This window comes from Toxorhynchites rutilus, chromosome 3, assembly GCF_029784135.1.
Source record: "Toxorhynchites rutilus septentrionalis strain SRP chromosome 3, ASM2978413v1, whole genome shotgun sequence".
Classification (NCBI taxonomy): Eukaryota; Metazoa; Arthropoda; class Insecta; order Diptera; family Culicidae; genus Toxorhynchites; species Toxorhynchites rutilus.
Window position 1 is genome coordinate 99,785,846 of NC_073746.1, and position 15,799 is coordinate 99,801,644.

Genomic DNA, 15,799 nt, shown 5'->3' on the forward strand with positions numbered 1-15,799 from the left:
TATTATAGTATCGGGAAGTAGCGTATTTTCTGTTAGTTTTACGCTCATGTGCTAAACATTAATTTTGGGTGTATATACCTTTTTTTCATTTTCATTTTTGTCTCTTTTTCTCCTTTGTGAGTATCTTTGAGTAATAGGCGAGTTTACCGAATGTATACAGTGAGTTAATCCTGATGAAGATTGGATAAATCGCGTAAAAACTAATAGAGATGAACCATGTCTCTAAGGGTACACGATGTGCCACGTATAGCATTCTCACTTATACACACTAAGTCCTTGTTCTTGTGAATGTGCTTTCCACGATATTAGTGACTTTGGAATATAGTGAGCATCAGAAGAGTGGTGTCCACGCCACGATCGCATTGTTAATTTAGAAATACGAAATTATTGCCGACGGAAACGAACGTTGTAGAACTTCAAGAATGAACTTGCGTGATTTTGTGGAAATAGAGAAAGATGGTTGAATCGTGATTAATGATTCATTGTTGCCATCGCGTGAACAGTACACTATTTTGAATACGTTCCGCACTGAAATTACATCGTAAACTTCATTCTTCTTCTAGTAGATTATAATCAGTGGCTATCGCTTTTACGCTGCTGACACACACACTTTAGCTATAGGTAATTATATATTTGTTCAATCATCACCAATTTCAACATTTGACTAAGCGTAAAATAATACACAAACACTTTCCACAAAGTATCATCAAGAGGGGGTCCTTCGTCTCCACTTGATTACGCGTTCGCTTACTAAGCGATCGATTGTGAGTTCGAACTCAGTACCCTCAATTGACCATTTTTGTGTTGTTATAGAATAACTACGTCCACGCAACCATCATCAGCCATGGAGATCGAACTACGGTGGAACAAAGATCGATTCATCCATACAACTGCACTGCTCTGCAAGAAACATCGGGCTGCTGTTCTATAAATAACCCAACAATGATTAATATCAACTGTCTCCGCTGTTCGGTCTGCTAAACAATGGAAGAACAGAAAGAATACCATTACGCCTTAATGGCTACTACTGTGTAATTTACCATAATGTAAAGGAACAGAAAACCTAACGCCTAAATGGCTACTACTACTGTGTAATTTACCATTTATAGAAACATAAACATTTGTACATTAAAACCCCGGCTCTGTTACAGCTAAAATGCTACTAAGTCTAATAAATAAACAAACGGGATAAAAAAATTCAAGTATCGTTCCATCGAGTTTCAACATTAATTTAAGAACAAAAAAAAATAGAGTAATGCGGTTTGACATCTTTCGTTCACAACTCAACCTCCGAAGCAATTTCGTGTCCTTAAAACTGCTCCGCTGGCTGAAGAATGAATGCCACAAATACCATTTATAACAATTCTCTTCCGCTTTGCATTTGAGCAATCCACGTCAAATCAGTCAACCGCTCACCCGATCCTCTCCAATTTTTTTTTGATACTTGGTACTTATGATATAAGCTACCCGAAATCACAGTTTTCATATGACCAATTCAAATTACGACTGGTTCTATATAAGAGCGTATTCAAAATCATTGATCTTTCTTAAAAAAAAACTCGTAACTGATAATCCAGATGTTTAGTTAAAATATGATGATGTACAATGTTCTCGGAAAATCAATGAACTATTTAGGAAAAATAATATTGAACGGTTAGTCATAGGATGAAACGTTATATCTAATTTTTGACGTAGGACTACGTCTTTCATTTCTATACCGGGGTGTAAAATCAAAGTTTCGAAAACGAAAGCGTTACGCCGGAGACCGAGATTTTGAGCGTTAATAGCTCCTAAACAACTGAACGAAATTGTATGATAGACACTTCATTCGAAAGATAAAATGTCTACGCGTTCTATAGTTGTTACTTTTTGATCCAAAAACTTGTTTCAATAGTCTTAAAATTGCTTTCAAAACAGGCTATTGAAATCACCAATCGGTATATAAGCGAGCGCCGCTCGGAAATCCACTCAGTTCTAATTGAACAGCGATTGGAGCATGTTGTCGCTGTTGTGGTGAAGCTCTTCGTTTATCATGAAAGCGCGGATGAACGGTGTCACCAAGAGCCTGTTTGTGCACCTTAGGCCAGAAGGGAATCCATCAGGAGGAGAGTGATGCCACAAACGATTCCCCGGGAAGATCTCGAAGCAGCCGCTACACACACACACATACACGCGCGGAATTCTTTCCATTTGGATGTCATTCAGCATCGAGGAAGATCCGGAAAATTATCTGCCAGTTCCTCTGGGAATTTAAAATTACATTCATGTGAAAGAGTTTATTTTAATGTTTTCTATCCATGTAACACTGTGACCAAATATGTTTCAATCAAGTGCTATTAACAGATGGTTATCGAATTAGCATTAACCACTGGTGGGCTTCCAGTATCGAGGAAAATGTGTTAATATCTAATCGTTGCTGGAAAATAACCTGCCAGTTTCCCTTAGAATTGAAAATTACATTCAAGCGAAAGAGTTTATTTTAATGTTTTCTATCCATAAAATATCCAGATAATACATTTGGGTTTGTGATTTGTCAATCAAGTGCAGTTAGCAGGAAAGTTTCTGAAGATTATTCTTCAGAACAAGGTTTTTCGTATCCTATATTGGATGCATAAAACCTTGTGCCTCCAACGTAACGCTCTCGTTTTCGAAGTCCCCCAAATATTCATTTATTCATTCATTCAGAATGGATTTAGATTCAACTTCAAACAAATAATCTCTAAATCAACGATAGTCCTACGTCACCCTTGCGGTTGTACCATAGATATAATCCACTTCCTGTTTTTATGTTGAATCGCATGTAGATTCTATTTTTCAAGTTACTTTTCTTAAATGTTTGCAATATCCAAAAGTATTGGAAATTTATGAATTTAGAAAAAAAATCATATCTTCATTTTGGTGAGTCCGACACGGAATCACTGTACGTCAAACTTTGTTAAATTGGAAGGATTCCAATAAAAATATTTTAAAAAATTTCGATGGGAGGATGTTTTAGATAGAACAGTTTTTAGATAGAACAGTTTTTAATATTATATTAATTTTTTGAGTATGATTTTATAACAGTTTCATTTTCCAACATCATATTTTAATAAGACATTTGGATTTTCAGTTACAAGTTTTTGGAAGAAAGATCAATGATTTTGAATATGCTCTTTTAAAAACCCAGTCGTAATTTAAATTGGACACAGGATAATTAAAATTGTGATTCTGGATGGCTTGTTACGAGTGAAATATTTTTTTTCAGGAGTCTTTATACAAAAATGCCTTATATTGCAATAACTACAAAATATACAGAGTTGACGTCCTCGACAAATGTTCCTATTTTAATCAGATTCAAAACTTTGTCGAATACACTATATCGCTATCTTGACATTAAACAAAATTAGGATCAGTTGAATTTTTTTCAAAGAAAACATGAAAAAGCTGTTGTTAGAAAAAAATTTCCCCTGTAAAAGTGCCCCCCTCCTGCGTTGTATGGCAGACTTGCTGTAAATTGTAAGAGCTATTCATATTTTTTTGAGAGTTTAAAAAAATATGTTTTGGAGAAAAATGAGCTTTAATTTTTAAAATATTTTTTTTTCGATTTCAATTCAACAATTTCCTACATTTCATCCTTTGATCAGAATTTTTGAATTATAACTTTTGTTTATTATAATAATTTTTTGTTTTTAAATTATAACTATTTGTAAAATATCAAGAAATTTTTTCTTGCACTTTTCTAAAAGTAGTCTTATTCTTTTTTTAATATTTCAAGGATGTAAAGTTGCTTAAAAAACCCACAACGTTTCACTGCCAATCGAGTTGACACGAAATGACACGACATACAGGCAAACCTTTTTTTGTGCGGGGGATAGGGACCTCACAAAAGAAAATCGCATAAAAAAATCGTGCGAAACATCACCAGTAGCTTTAAAAAATGGTTTTCGGCACACAATTTGGAAAATAAGGTTTTTAATGCGGTAGATAGAGACCGCATAAAGAAAGTTTACCCCAAGAAAATAACTCAAATTTCCGTTCAATTTCCATTTCTTTCTCTGCTTTGCGATGGGACGGTTTGCCTTTTCGGTTGCGCGTGGCTGTGTTCTGTTTTTTAATTGCATGTCGAAACTTGTTTCTATGCGAATGTGAGTGTGGACATTGTCAACATATCCTTATATCCCATCCTTTTCCTGAAAAAAATGTCACCCTTCTAAACTCTAGCAAACCGCGAGTAATCGGTTCTCTACTTCATTAACATTAGAATTAATGAAAAATGTTTATATATAGTTGTAACTATACAGATAGGAGTTTGGCTCCTTTAAACTTATGTAACGATTTAATAAAAAAAAACTTGTTTCTGTTAGTATTCATGTCATGCACAACTTAGAGCATTTGATGGAAGGATGGGAATGATTTGAGAAGTGGATAATTTGGACGCATATATGCTTTTTCCGCTCTGAAATGCATATAAACCATCGAAAAACACTAAATGGACGATTACTTCGTCAAATGTGCTACTTTCATGTTCCGCACAAAAAATCGCACGAAAAAAACCGCACAACAACGGAAAACTGCACAAAAAAAAACAACAAAAACAGGTTTTCCGGTATTTTCCCTACCTTTGACTGTATCCAGCGGCTTTGAGTTGTTCCGAAATAGCTTGTCGAATGACTCTCAATGATTCTGCAAACTCTTTTTACGTTTGATATGAATCTTGATCGAGATCGAGTGTCTCTTTTTCTTCGTCTTCAAACTTTTTCGATTGACCCGTACGCTTTTTGTCTTCAACACTGAATTCATCACTTTCAGATCATCCATTGCTTTCCCTACAAATTGTATCCGATGGTGTAGAGTAATCGTAAGCTTTGCTAGTATTCGATGCGCTTCAATTGCACTTTTCTTCCTATGGAAACGGAAAATCAAAACTCCCCGCAAATTTTGCATAGGCGTCGTGCACAAATTACGTAACGCTAAAAATGAGGTTTTTGGACTTTCGACAAGTTCATAGAATTTCGAACAGAGATGGAAAATTAATGCTCACATCTGTTGGGATTGGTGCTTTCAAAACATCTGGCGTTTAGCTGAGAAGACCATGAACTAGTAGAAATTGATGTTGATTTACACAAACATAACTACTCCTTCGTTCAATGCGGCAGTTCCTGCCGTTACATTTCACTACCTGCAACAGGTCTTGGGATGTCTTTACGTGACGAGCAAACAACTCGACTTGATATTGTACTAATTCCGCTTCGTCGATTTGGGAGTTTGCGGACTTAATAGGGGAAAGTCGGGAAAGACGGACACCCATGTATTATTAATAAATTTTATTATTTTTATTTTAAATTTCAATGGTATACAAACTTGCAATACAGTATATCAATACCTGTGACACTAACTGTGTACACTTAGCTGGCTTTCTGTTAAATCTATATAAATAAAAATGTAAGGCAAAATCTGTTGGTAAACGGAAAACTCGAAGAAGGGATGGTCCGATTTAAGCCTCCTGTATTTTGTTGTATTCGTGTCTTCCCGTAGATCAATATAGTGGAGAGAAAAATCGGAAAAATTTCGGAAAATCCTGAAGGAAGGTCGGAAAATTCTGAAAATTGAATTTCCACATGTTTGAAAATTACATCATAATAAGCGTTGTTAGTCCATTCGATGTTTGCGCTATCGAAATTGATCTTTGTTCGTGAGTGGAAATGGATTTTCAGGCGAAATAACGCATTTCCATATCTTATATCTATATAAATAAAAATGTAAGGCAAAATCTGTTGGTAAGCAGAAAACCCGAAGAAGGGATGGTCCGATTTTAACCTCCCGTATTTTGTTGTATTCGTCTCTTTCCGTAGATCAATATAGCGGAGAAAAAAATCGGAAAATTGAATTCCCATATGTTCTACAATTAGCTAAGCGTTGTTAGTCCATTCGATGTTTGCGCTATCGAAATTGATCTTTGTTCGTACGTGGAAATGGATTTTCAGGCGAAATAACGCATTTCCATATCTTATATCTATAAATAAAAATGGAAGGCCAAATGTGTTGGTAAGCGCAAAACCCGAGGAAGGAATGGTTCAATTTGAGCTGTCTTTATTTTGTAATATTCTCTGTATCAAACATGTATTCCATGCAACGGAGAAACATGTTATTTCCAAATGCTTGAAGAGTCTTGAACGAGAATTGTGTCTGAAAATAATGTTATATTATAAGGACGAATTTTCGTAGAAGTACTAGACAATTTATAGTGAAAGGAAATTCTAAAGGGTCAAAGGGTAATCAATCAATGAAGAATTCAGTGATTGGACTCACTAACGTTCACTTAGTAAGAAAAAGTGGATGTTTGAAAGTATTCAAATCAAAAAATCTGTTTTGGTCGGGTCAGCTAGTTTATTAATAAAAACAATAGATAATCTACAGAGAGCAGCTCGATGTAAATTTTCGTCTGCAAAAGATAAGGTTTCCATTATTGAGTATTTTTTGAGGTATTATTCGCTACATGAGTGTTTTACCATCACTCCTCTTCCAATTTATCGAATCAGCGGTGAAGTTTTATCATTTTTACTCCAGAAATATTTATGAAAACAAAATATCAATCAAGTCGGGTAAGACGGACACTCCACCGACTAAAGACGAACATATCGTTTTTGAAACAAATTGATTATCTCCTCCTTCTTTGTTTGACAGATGCCCACTAACTACGTGCAAGTGCAACCAGATATCATGGACGAATAAGCAGAGCGGTTTTTAAAAGCTAATCCGAATTTGTCATTCCGAATGCCGGAAGCTATTTTAGACATGGAAAAATGATACAAATTGCAAGCCTTTTAGGTGATCTTAGTCTAGCCTTTTTGTTCGATCATTTTTAAGGCCTATTTGAAGACCACCAAAACTTATCAAGTACATAAACTTGAATTTTCAGATAGTGGTCATCTTTCCCACCCCAAGTGTCCATCTTTCCCGCCAAGTGTCCGTCTTTCCCGACTCAATCTTATTTTTTTTTAAAAGTCGGACACATTCATTTTGCAAAATTTCTGCCTCAAAGACAAATTTAATTATAAAAAGAGACCTAGATTATCAATTTGTGGTGAGATAGCTATATATTTTTTTGTGAAGTTCACGAAAAAGTCAATGTTTACTTAAGGTATCCGTCTTTACCATCCTTCCCCTATATTCTGCTTTGACGGGATATCCATCGATCACTAGGTTATTTCACAAATCAGCTAACGATTCCCCTGCATACTAAAAATATTTTATTTCCAATTCCGGGTGCCTTGTTTCGAGTTTTTATCCAAGTGAGATCCCTCATGATCACGAGGAAGTATTTAACCTGCCGGAAAAGAGAGACAATCCAACTCAGTTGAATGCACTGCGTGCTGGAGAATTTGTAGCAACTAATATTGCATCAAAATTCAATTGATTAAAATAATAGATCGAAAATATCAATGACCTTTTTAAAACGAGGGTTCTCGTCTTGTCCTCCATCCACATTAATTATGGTTACTGGCTCGATAATTCTTCGGTACCGAATAATCTCGAAATCAGGCAACTCGCACATACTTTGCAAATCGATCCCATGAGGAAATGCGTTCGAAGAACGGTGCTTTCCTGAACAAACTGCAACGTATATTGGAACACTGCATAGAACAACTTTAGCAAGATCTAAGTGCCCTAGCTTTATTTTGCATCCTGCGATAACAGACGGAATAAGCTTATGTTTTCCTGCCATGCCAAAATCATGATTCGGTAGCAATTCGGTAACGCAATATTCGAGATGCATCAAGCCTGCTTACTGCCCATTACAACACGTGCTTCATCATCTTGGCTCAGGAAACACACCTCTTTTGGTCTCAGAATCGAAGCTAGGGGCGCATGAATTTATTCAGGAATAAAAATGGAATTTTGTTACGTAACGATCACGGGTACTCCCCTCCCCCCTATGTCACATTAAGTAACGAACCCTCGACCCATCTCCCCCTCCCCTAATTGCGTTACGTATTTGTGCTCGACGCCTTATTTGCAACGAAAAACGCAGTAAAAACTGAACTTGTTGCGCAAAACTCAAAGACTGTAAACGAAATTTGGTTGACAGATGCCGACACTTTACGATTCAGCAAAAAATCAGCTGTCGCCGACAATGACAGTGACGTTTAGCCACCTTGCGGAAATGAAACGAATTAAGTAGCTTAGTGGTAGTATCAGTATTAAATTTTGTAAGAAAATATACATTTGATTTGGTGAAGAGGAATCGACGACTTTGTCAGTATACAATGTTTCAAGTTTTAGCGATTTACCATGTTGTCATCGAATACGAAGTTACCAAAATGAAAGCGCTTCTCGCATCTAGAAATAGTACAAACCCTTCCTACAATCATATTCGTCTGTCCACATGCCGGAAAGATAATAAATATGGAATAAGGAGCCCATTTTCCATTACAAAGCCGACTTCTACCATGTTCTGTTGGCCGCATAACTGCCATTCGTTTTCCAAATGGGTACTCCTTGAATAAATAATCTTCCTGCAGGCTCCCAACCCGAGTTGATGATCCGTTTGTCCACAGGCAACCGGCAAGACTGCATTAATCGTATAACATTTTAATTCGAGTCCGTTTTCCGTTCCTCGCCCACCCCCACCTGTACAGAAAAGGGTCGTTTCGGGGCGAAATACTAGATATCAACCGGCCGACACAGAATCTGTCCGCAAACATGGCCCCCGCTCTGGCAGGAACAAACCGAGCGCATTCGAGTGTTTTCCAACCGCCCTCTGTTCTCATATGTGTGTGTATTCATGTTTTTCCCTCTCTGTGCTTGCTTCCAGGTCAAAGTAATGCTCCGGGTATCGGATGACCCTCCGAAAGCGTCGGCCCCAGCAGCCGGCGAAGAGCCACAATCACAATCCCAGCAACAGCAACCGAGTCCACCGAGCTACCTGACGGTGGACAAGAAGAAGCGCCAGGTGACGCTGTGTGAAACGCAAACAAACCTCGCCGGCAGCAGTGCGGCAACTCAGGAACGAGGCCCAATGGTATCGGCGCCGAAAATGTTTGCATTTGATGCATTATTTACGACCGAGGACTCGCAGGTATCGTATCGCCCACCGCCGGGTTTTCTCTTCTCTTTCATTATGCGTGGGATTCATGTTGTTGGGAGGAGAGGAGGGGCCCAGTAGGACCGGTTAGTGCTCCCAGTTCGGCCAGATGAAGTGAAGATTTTTAATGCTTTATGGGATGATGCGGGTGTAATATTTCGGATAATCAGTTAATCAAGCGAGGTCAGTTATAAGAGTAGAGCGAATGTTTGAGCTCGATGCACTTTTGGGAGAAGTTTTCATTTTGCTTTTCTCAAACAATCTGTATTGTTTGAGTAGGAAAAGTCTCTAGTAGTTCCGCCATCGCCAGTCTCAACAATGGCCACCCACCAAAATAACACCACCACCGAAGTGTGCACTCGCAGATCCACAACCGGAAAAGTTCCCTTTTGTTTGCTCCTGCGCGGGGTGAATAATTGATTGAAAGCAATCGCAACCATTCATTAGCATTAGGACACGCTCAGCGATTTCGGGGTTGTGGACGCAGCTTGGGTTTAATGGACTGTAAATTTGACGAGTGGTCACGAGTGGAGCATCTCTCCCGCCGGCCGCCTTCCTATAATCCTCTAGTCTGGGCGGTGCAACTTTTCGACTTTTCCATTCCTGCGAACGGAATTAGCATAAACAGAGGGAGCGAGAGTTGCTCTGCGGTTTACCTTCTAATCCGGCAATCGATTTTCGCCGTCTCCACTTAATCTTGATCCTGCCGTACATTAAAGTATTTTCCTTTGCACCGTTGGATGGGTGAGATTTCGTTGAACTTTCGACAGTAAATATTGATAATTTAAAACGTGACACCGAGACGTTATTTCAATCACGGGAGCATTCGTGATTCAAAATTATGCGCGAAGGATAGGAGCGGGATGGCAGGTGATCATCGGTGTTTTTTGTTGACTCCGGATGATTAAACTTTTCCATCGAGTCTTCTTCGCCCCGTGCCACAAGGTGGAATGTTCCGAGTCGGATAAAATCTTGAGAGCGTAATCTAATAACGAAGCACCCAACCCGGAACGGAGTGAAAACGACGAGCGCTGGAATAAGGATAGCAATATCTTTTCCGGCACTGTCGGTGGTGAATATTGCTATAGTGACACATACTGCGAGAGATTATTAGTATGCCGGTGAAGCGCCCCGGTGGTGGTCTTTGACAAAGCGAAGGAAGGCATTAGGGAGCGACTTGGTATGATAATGATGAATAATAGTATCGCCAGTAGTAACGTCGCTGGCGATACCGATCCTGGCCGAATGTACTGACCAGACATGACGAAGTGCAGGTTGCCACCGGTGAGAGAGGGAACAGGTTGACTGAAAGTTAGCTAATGAAAAACGTGATCTCAATACGGAATGGCAATCTGCTGGGCGCATCGATGTTTATAGCACAAAGGTAGATACTTTTGGCTTCACTATATCGAGTCGTTATTATGAGCGGAGTTTGCCCAACATATTTACCAGCCCTTGTTTCCGGTAATTATGTTTTACGCGCCAGCGCCATATTGCAAAATTAATTTTCGAGATAAACATAATTCAATGGTAATGTTTGGCTCTTTTCTATCTAATCAACAGCAAGACGTTTGCGGAAGTGCACTTTCCGAAGTGATACCAGCAGTACTGGAAGGATCCGATGGATGCCTGCTGTCGCTGGGATATCCAGGCGCAGGTATGTATGCTTTAAGCTTTCTGATATTTAGAATTACTACAAGATAGTTTGTATAACAAACATTGGTTGTGGATCCAGTTTCAATAAGTCTATATATGCATTTATATAATCGAGTTAACTGACCCGGCAAACGTTGTTTTGTCACATAAAATATTCCTAGTGAATATTTTAGTTGTGAAATGAAAATAACGCATGTATTTGTAAGTTCTTTTGAATGTTTTAAAGATCTATACAATTAATCGAATGTAATCGATGAGATAGCACAAATGAAACGATTTGAACGAAAGTGTGTTTGATGTTTATGCTACCGGGAATGACGGTGCGCTTTGTCATACGATACTCAAGCTTGAAACGTTCGTGACCAGGGCCCGAAATCTTCGAAGGTGAAAAATGATGACCGACTCTACTCTCAGTAGCTTCGCTTCGACTAGAGCTGCTTCGGCAGTCGCCGCCAACAAAAAGTGATTTGACTAGAAAATTAATTGACTAGCGTTGACTAGCGAGGATGACTGGTGAACTAGTCCAGTCAGTGGTTATTTTAACTGACTAGACTAATGAATACAAATCTGCTTCTTCATTCAACTGACTTCAATCCACACTTCCATTTCCCCCTGACACTAATTTTATACCCGCGTACGCAATATTATTTTTGCGTCCATATAAAAAGGAAGGAAAACATGATTTCTGATCCAAAAAAGAAGTAACCCCATCAATGGACGGTTATTTTCTACCCATCGTGAACTCAAACCAACGAACTTAGATATTTATCAAGTATGCTATAAAGGTCCTCGCGTTAGTATTAGTATTAGGCGGGCAAAATAGCGCACACACACTGCACGCTATTTTATACGTGTGAGTAATTTTTGTGTACGATACAAAAGAATCTAGATCACCTGTAGCATATGTCAAACCACGTTGAACTCAAACATCGCGCACACGTACATGGGAGAGAGAAAGAGAGGAATGAATTCGTTTTGGGGGAAGTCAATCCAAAATGCAATGAGGACAATTTGACTGGGAAGAATGAAATGTATAGTCGAGTCGGTTGAGGGAGATAGCGACTAAACGCCCGACTGACTGTTGTCCAGGTGAAACCGAAATATGAAAATCGCTCATGCAGTTAGAAATAAAGCAGCGCATTTTTCTTTATTTTTACTATCTCCGTGATGTCAGTGATTTCAATCCTCGCAAATGATATGTTGACAAACAAATGACGCCATATTGATTTTGATTTTGGGTAGCCTATTTTCAATTGATGTCTTACCCCTGATTACTAACTGAATACCGATATAGTCAGTCAGATAGTCAGCCGACTAAAGGGCGAACACGAAATTATCGCGACACCGAAAATGTCATGCCAATTTTCTTATAATGTTTAGAATCAAACCAAAATTTTAGGGTAGTTTAATACATATATTTACTTCAAAAATCAAAAGAAAATGTGAGCCTTGAGTGTAAAATTGAACGCATTTTCGCTTGATGCCCTCCATCAAAGTCTTTACAGTGTCATCCGGTACCAGTTTCTCAGTTTTTTTCCATTTTCTTAACATGTCCTTCTTGTCTTTGACTGTATTCTTGCTCTTCCGAAGTTCCCGCTTCATTATTGCTCAGTACTGCTCCACCGGGCGCAGCTCCGGACAGTTTGGCGGGTTCATGTCCTTTGGAACAAAATGGACAGAATTGGCCTCATACCACTCCAGGACACTTTTAGAATAGTGGCATGATGTCAAATCTGGCCAAAATAGCGGAGCTTCGTCGTGCTGCTGCAAGAACGGAAAAAGGCGCTTCTCGAGGCACTCAGACTTGTAGATCTCGCCATTTACTGTTCCCTTTGTCACGAAAGGCTCACTCCTCAGTCCGCAAGAGCAGATGGCCTGCCAAACGAGATATTTGAAGGCGAACTTCGACATTTTCTTCTTCTTAAATTTGTCGTCCACATCGAACTTGCTCTTGCCGGTGAAAAACTCCAACCCCGGAATTTGCTTAAAATCGGCTTTTATATACGTTTCGTCGTCCATCACACAGCAGCCATATTTTGTCAGCATCTTCTCGTAGAGCTTCCGTGCCCGAGTTTTAGCCGTCGATTGTTGCCGCTCATCGCGGTTTTGGAAGTTCTGTACATTGTATGTATGTAGTCCAACTCTCTTCTTTGCGTTCTGGACGTAGCTCTGCCACATGCCGATCTTTTTAGCCAAATCACGGCTTGAGACGTTGGGATTTGCTTTAATCATCCGCTTCACCTTTCCCTCCGTCTTTTTGTTCTCCGCTCCCGGTTTTCTTCCAGCTCCTTTGCCGTGGTCCAACGTCAACCGCTCCTGGAACCGCTTCAACACTCTGGAGACGGTTGAATGGTGAATGTTCAACATTTTTCCCAACTGCCGGTGCGACAGGTCAGGAAATTCCAGGTGTTTGGAAAGAATTTGTTCTCTCGACTCGCGTTGGTTCACCTCCATTTTCGTTGAATCGAAAAACACGACTTCGAGTTTGACAGCATGTAGACAATACACATCAATGAGAAAGTGTGCAAAATTTGGTTGATTTTCACCCAATGGTAAAAAAGTTATGCCCTGTTGAATGTGTCGCAATAATTTCGTGTTCGCCCTTTATCCTCAGTTGAGTATGACTATGCAGAGCCCTGGTCCGGTACGCTCACAGTCGGCTTTGTACAAGCGCATATTCAATTTCTAATCGTAACGTCAAACACATGAGTCACATATATTTTGATACATTGGGTATTTTGGTCATATCGGAAGCCAACCGTGACCAACAAAGAATTGAACCATATGTTTATCTATTTTGCTCCCGGTAGGTAAAATTCACATCGTATTATGAATCATGAACTAAACGTATTTCGATTCATTGTTCGATTTTGCCATATGTTCGTTCTCTGTGGCAAATTCTTAATTCTTAAATACAGTTTCATTCATAGAAAAAATTCGGAGTAACGTTATCGTCCTTTCGGCGGCTCTGGTTTTCGCACGATGGGTAGCTCTTTCGGACCTGGTAGTTTCATATTAAGATTTCTGATGAAAATAACTGTTTCAAACTTTTGGTGTGAATGAGTCTGATATTATGAGCTTTTGAGTTTTTGATTCCAGGTTTTAGACTCAATGTTTCCATCTTTCACTTTGAAACTTTATATTATCGACATTGTATTGAGAATTTTGGTTTTGGAAATTTCAATTACAAGTTTTGAGTTTGGAATCTATGATATTATTTCAGACAAATCTTATTTTAAATTTTGTAGTGTGCTATGTGTTTATCTTAAAAATTTATTATATTTTGTATCTCATAATCGTTGAATTTAGATTTCAAATTTGAGATTGTTTGGTTGAGATTCTAAAGACTTACTTCAAAAATACAAGGTTTCGGAACCAAGGGTGCAATATATTTTTTTCAGAGATCGAAATGCTCGCCGATTTGAGACGAAAAACATCCGTTTTCACCCACGGGCAAAAATAGCTGAGAATGTAGGAGGCGAGAGAATGTTATACGCTCACTTCGATTCTCGCGAGAAACGCAAAGCCGATTTTTATTTTTCGGTGAGTTATGATTGCCGAAAAATGGTTTCGTTTTCAGTGACTCCTTGATGCCGATAATGGTTTTTCACTTCTTCAGTACAGCTGAAAACATGCGGAAATATTGGGTTTCATCGTGAAGTGAACATGAGACGGAGTAATATTTGTACAATTCAGACGCTGTCCAAATGCAGATCGTTTGGACGCTGCTCTAACAGACTAATGTTGGTAAAGTTAGCTTTGATTTTTCGCTCCATATTTTCAGTACAAAATGAGAGACGAAAAAGCATTCTCGTTGAACTTTCGAGATAGAGATTTTCCACATCTCATTCTCTCTGAAAAAGAATTTTCGGTGAAAAGGATGAGACGAAAATATTAACAATACACGGTTCATCGAAAACTAGATTGATTGACTGAATATTTATCGCGCAGCCGAGCGATAATTTCGATCTCTGATTTTTTTTTGAAGCTGAGGTATTTTACGTAACATGTCCAAAAATCAGAGATGTGATTCTCATCGTTTTTGAGTTTTTGATGATTTTTCAAAGTTATCCAAAGTTAACTGATGGTTCGATTTTTTCCCCTTTCCACAAATGATTTTTTTAATAAATTCATAACTTTTTAACCACTGGACCGATTCAAATTATTTACATAAAAAATCAAAACCAATTAACTAGATTTCTTTAAAAAAATATTACACTTCTTTTTCATAGCTTATATAGTTTCGAGATAAAGAGGTTTTTTTAGATTTTTTTCCTAAAAGCTATATGTTTTAACACGGCAGACAAAAAAACAGAAATGTGATTATTATTATTTTTGGGTTGAAATTTTTCAACGTGATGATTGAGCGGAGACGAACCCAACAAAATATACAGCTTAAAACGAATGATTCAATTTTGTCAATGAGATCCGTTGTGACAAGATCACTTATGTGACACTTTTGCCGCTGCTGTCGATAAAGCTCGTATAATTGTTGTTTTGCCTCTCTTTCAGGTTCCTTCGGTTTGTGATGTAAACTGCTTCAAGATTCCAAATATACTGAATGCTCTTCGCTGCTAGACCGTGACTTTTATACATTTCTTACTGGCTGTATGTATCATTAAAGGTGGGGCTTGCGATGCAGTTTTCGCTTCTATTCATAAACTGGACACCTAGCAATCTGCAACAACGTATACGAAATTGTTTTGATTGAGCACAAGAGACACCGCTGCTTGCTTGTATCATCAATGATTATGATGATGATCTGAAATATAGAAGACTAGCTGACCCGGCAAACTTCGTCCCGCCCTTAGTCCCGTTTTTTGTTATCAATACCTTCAAACATTCTCGTTTTCTTACTATGAGCAAGTTAATGGGTCCAATCGCAGAACTGTTCTTCTATTCGTTGAATTGACTTTTTACTATGAAATTCCTAGTATTTCTAACAAAACTTATAATGATGATTATTTTCAGACACAATTCTCGTTCAAGATTTTTCAACCACTCGCAACTAACATGTTTCTCCGTTTAGGAATAAATGTTTTATACATAAAATATGATAGAATAAAGACAGCCCTAAAT

General features: G+C 38.4%; 1 protein-coding gene across 1 annotated transcript in view; it reads left to right on the forward strand.

The window, feature by feature from the left end:
- The window catches only part of LOC129772853 (kinesin-like protein CG14535), a 458,100-nt gene that overhangs the window by 358,095 nt on the left and 84,206 nt on the right, over positions 1-15,799 (forward strand). Inside the window, exons 6-7 of the mRNA XM_055776367.1 lie at positions 8,795-9,058; positions 10,628-10,721. Coding sequence (XP_055632342.1) covers positions 8,795-9,058; positions 10,628-10,721 — 358 coding nt within the window. The remainder of the gene's footprint in view (positions 1-8,794; positions 9,059-10,627; positions 10,722-15,799) is intronic.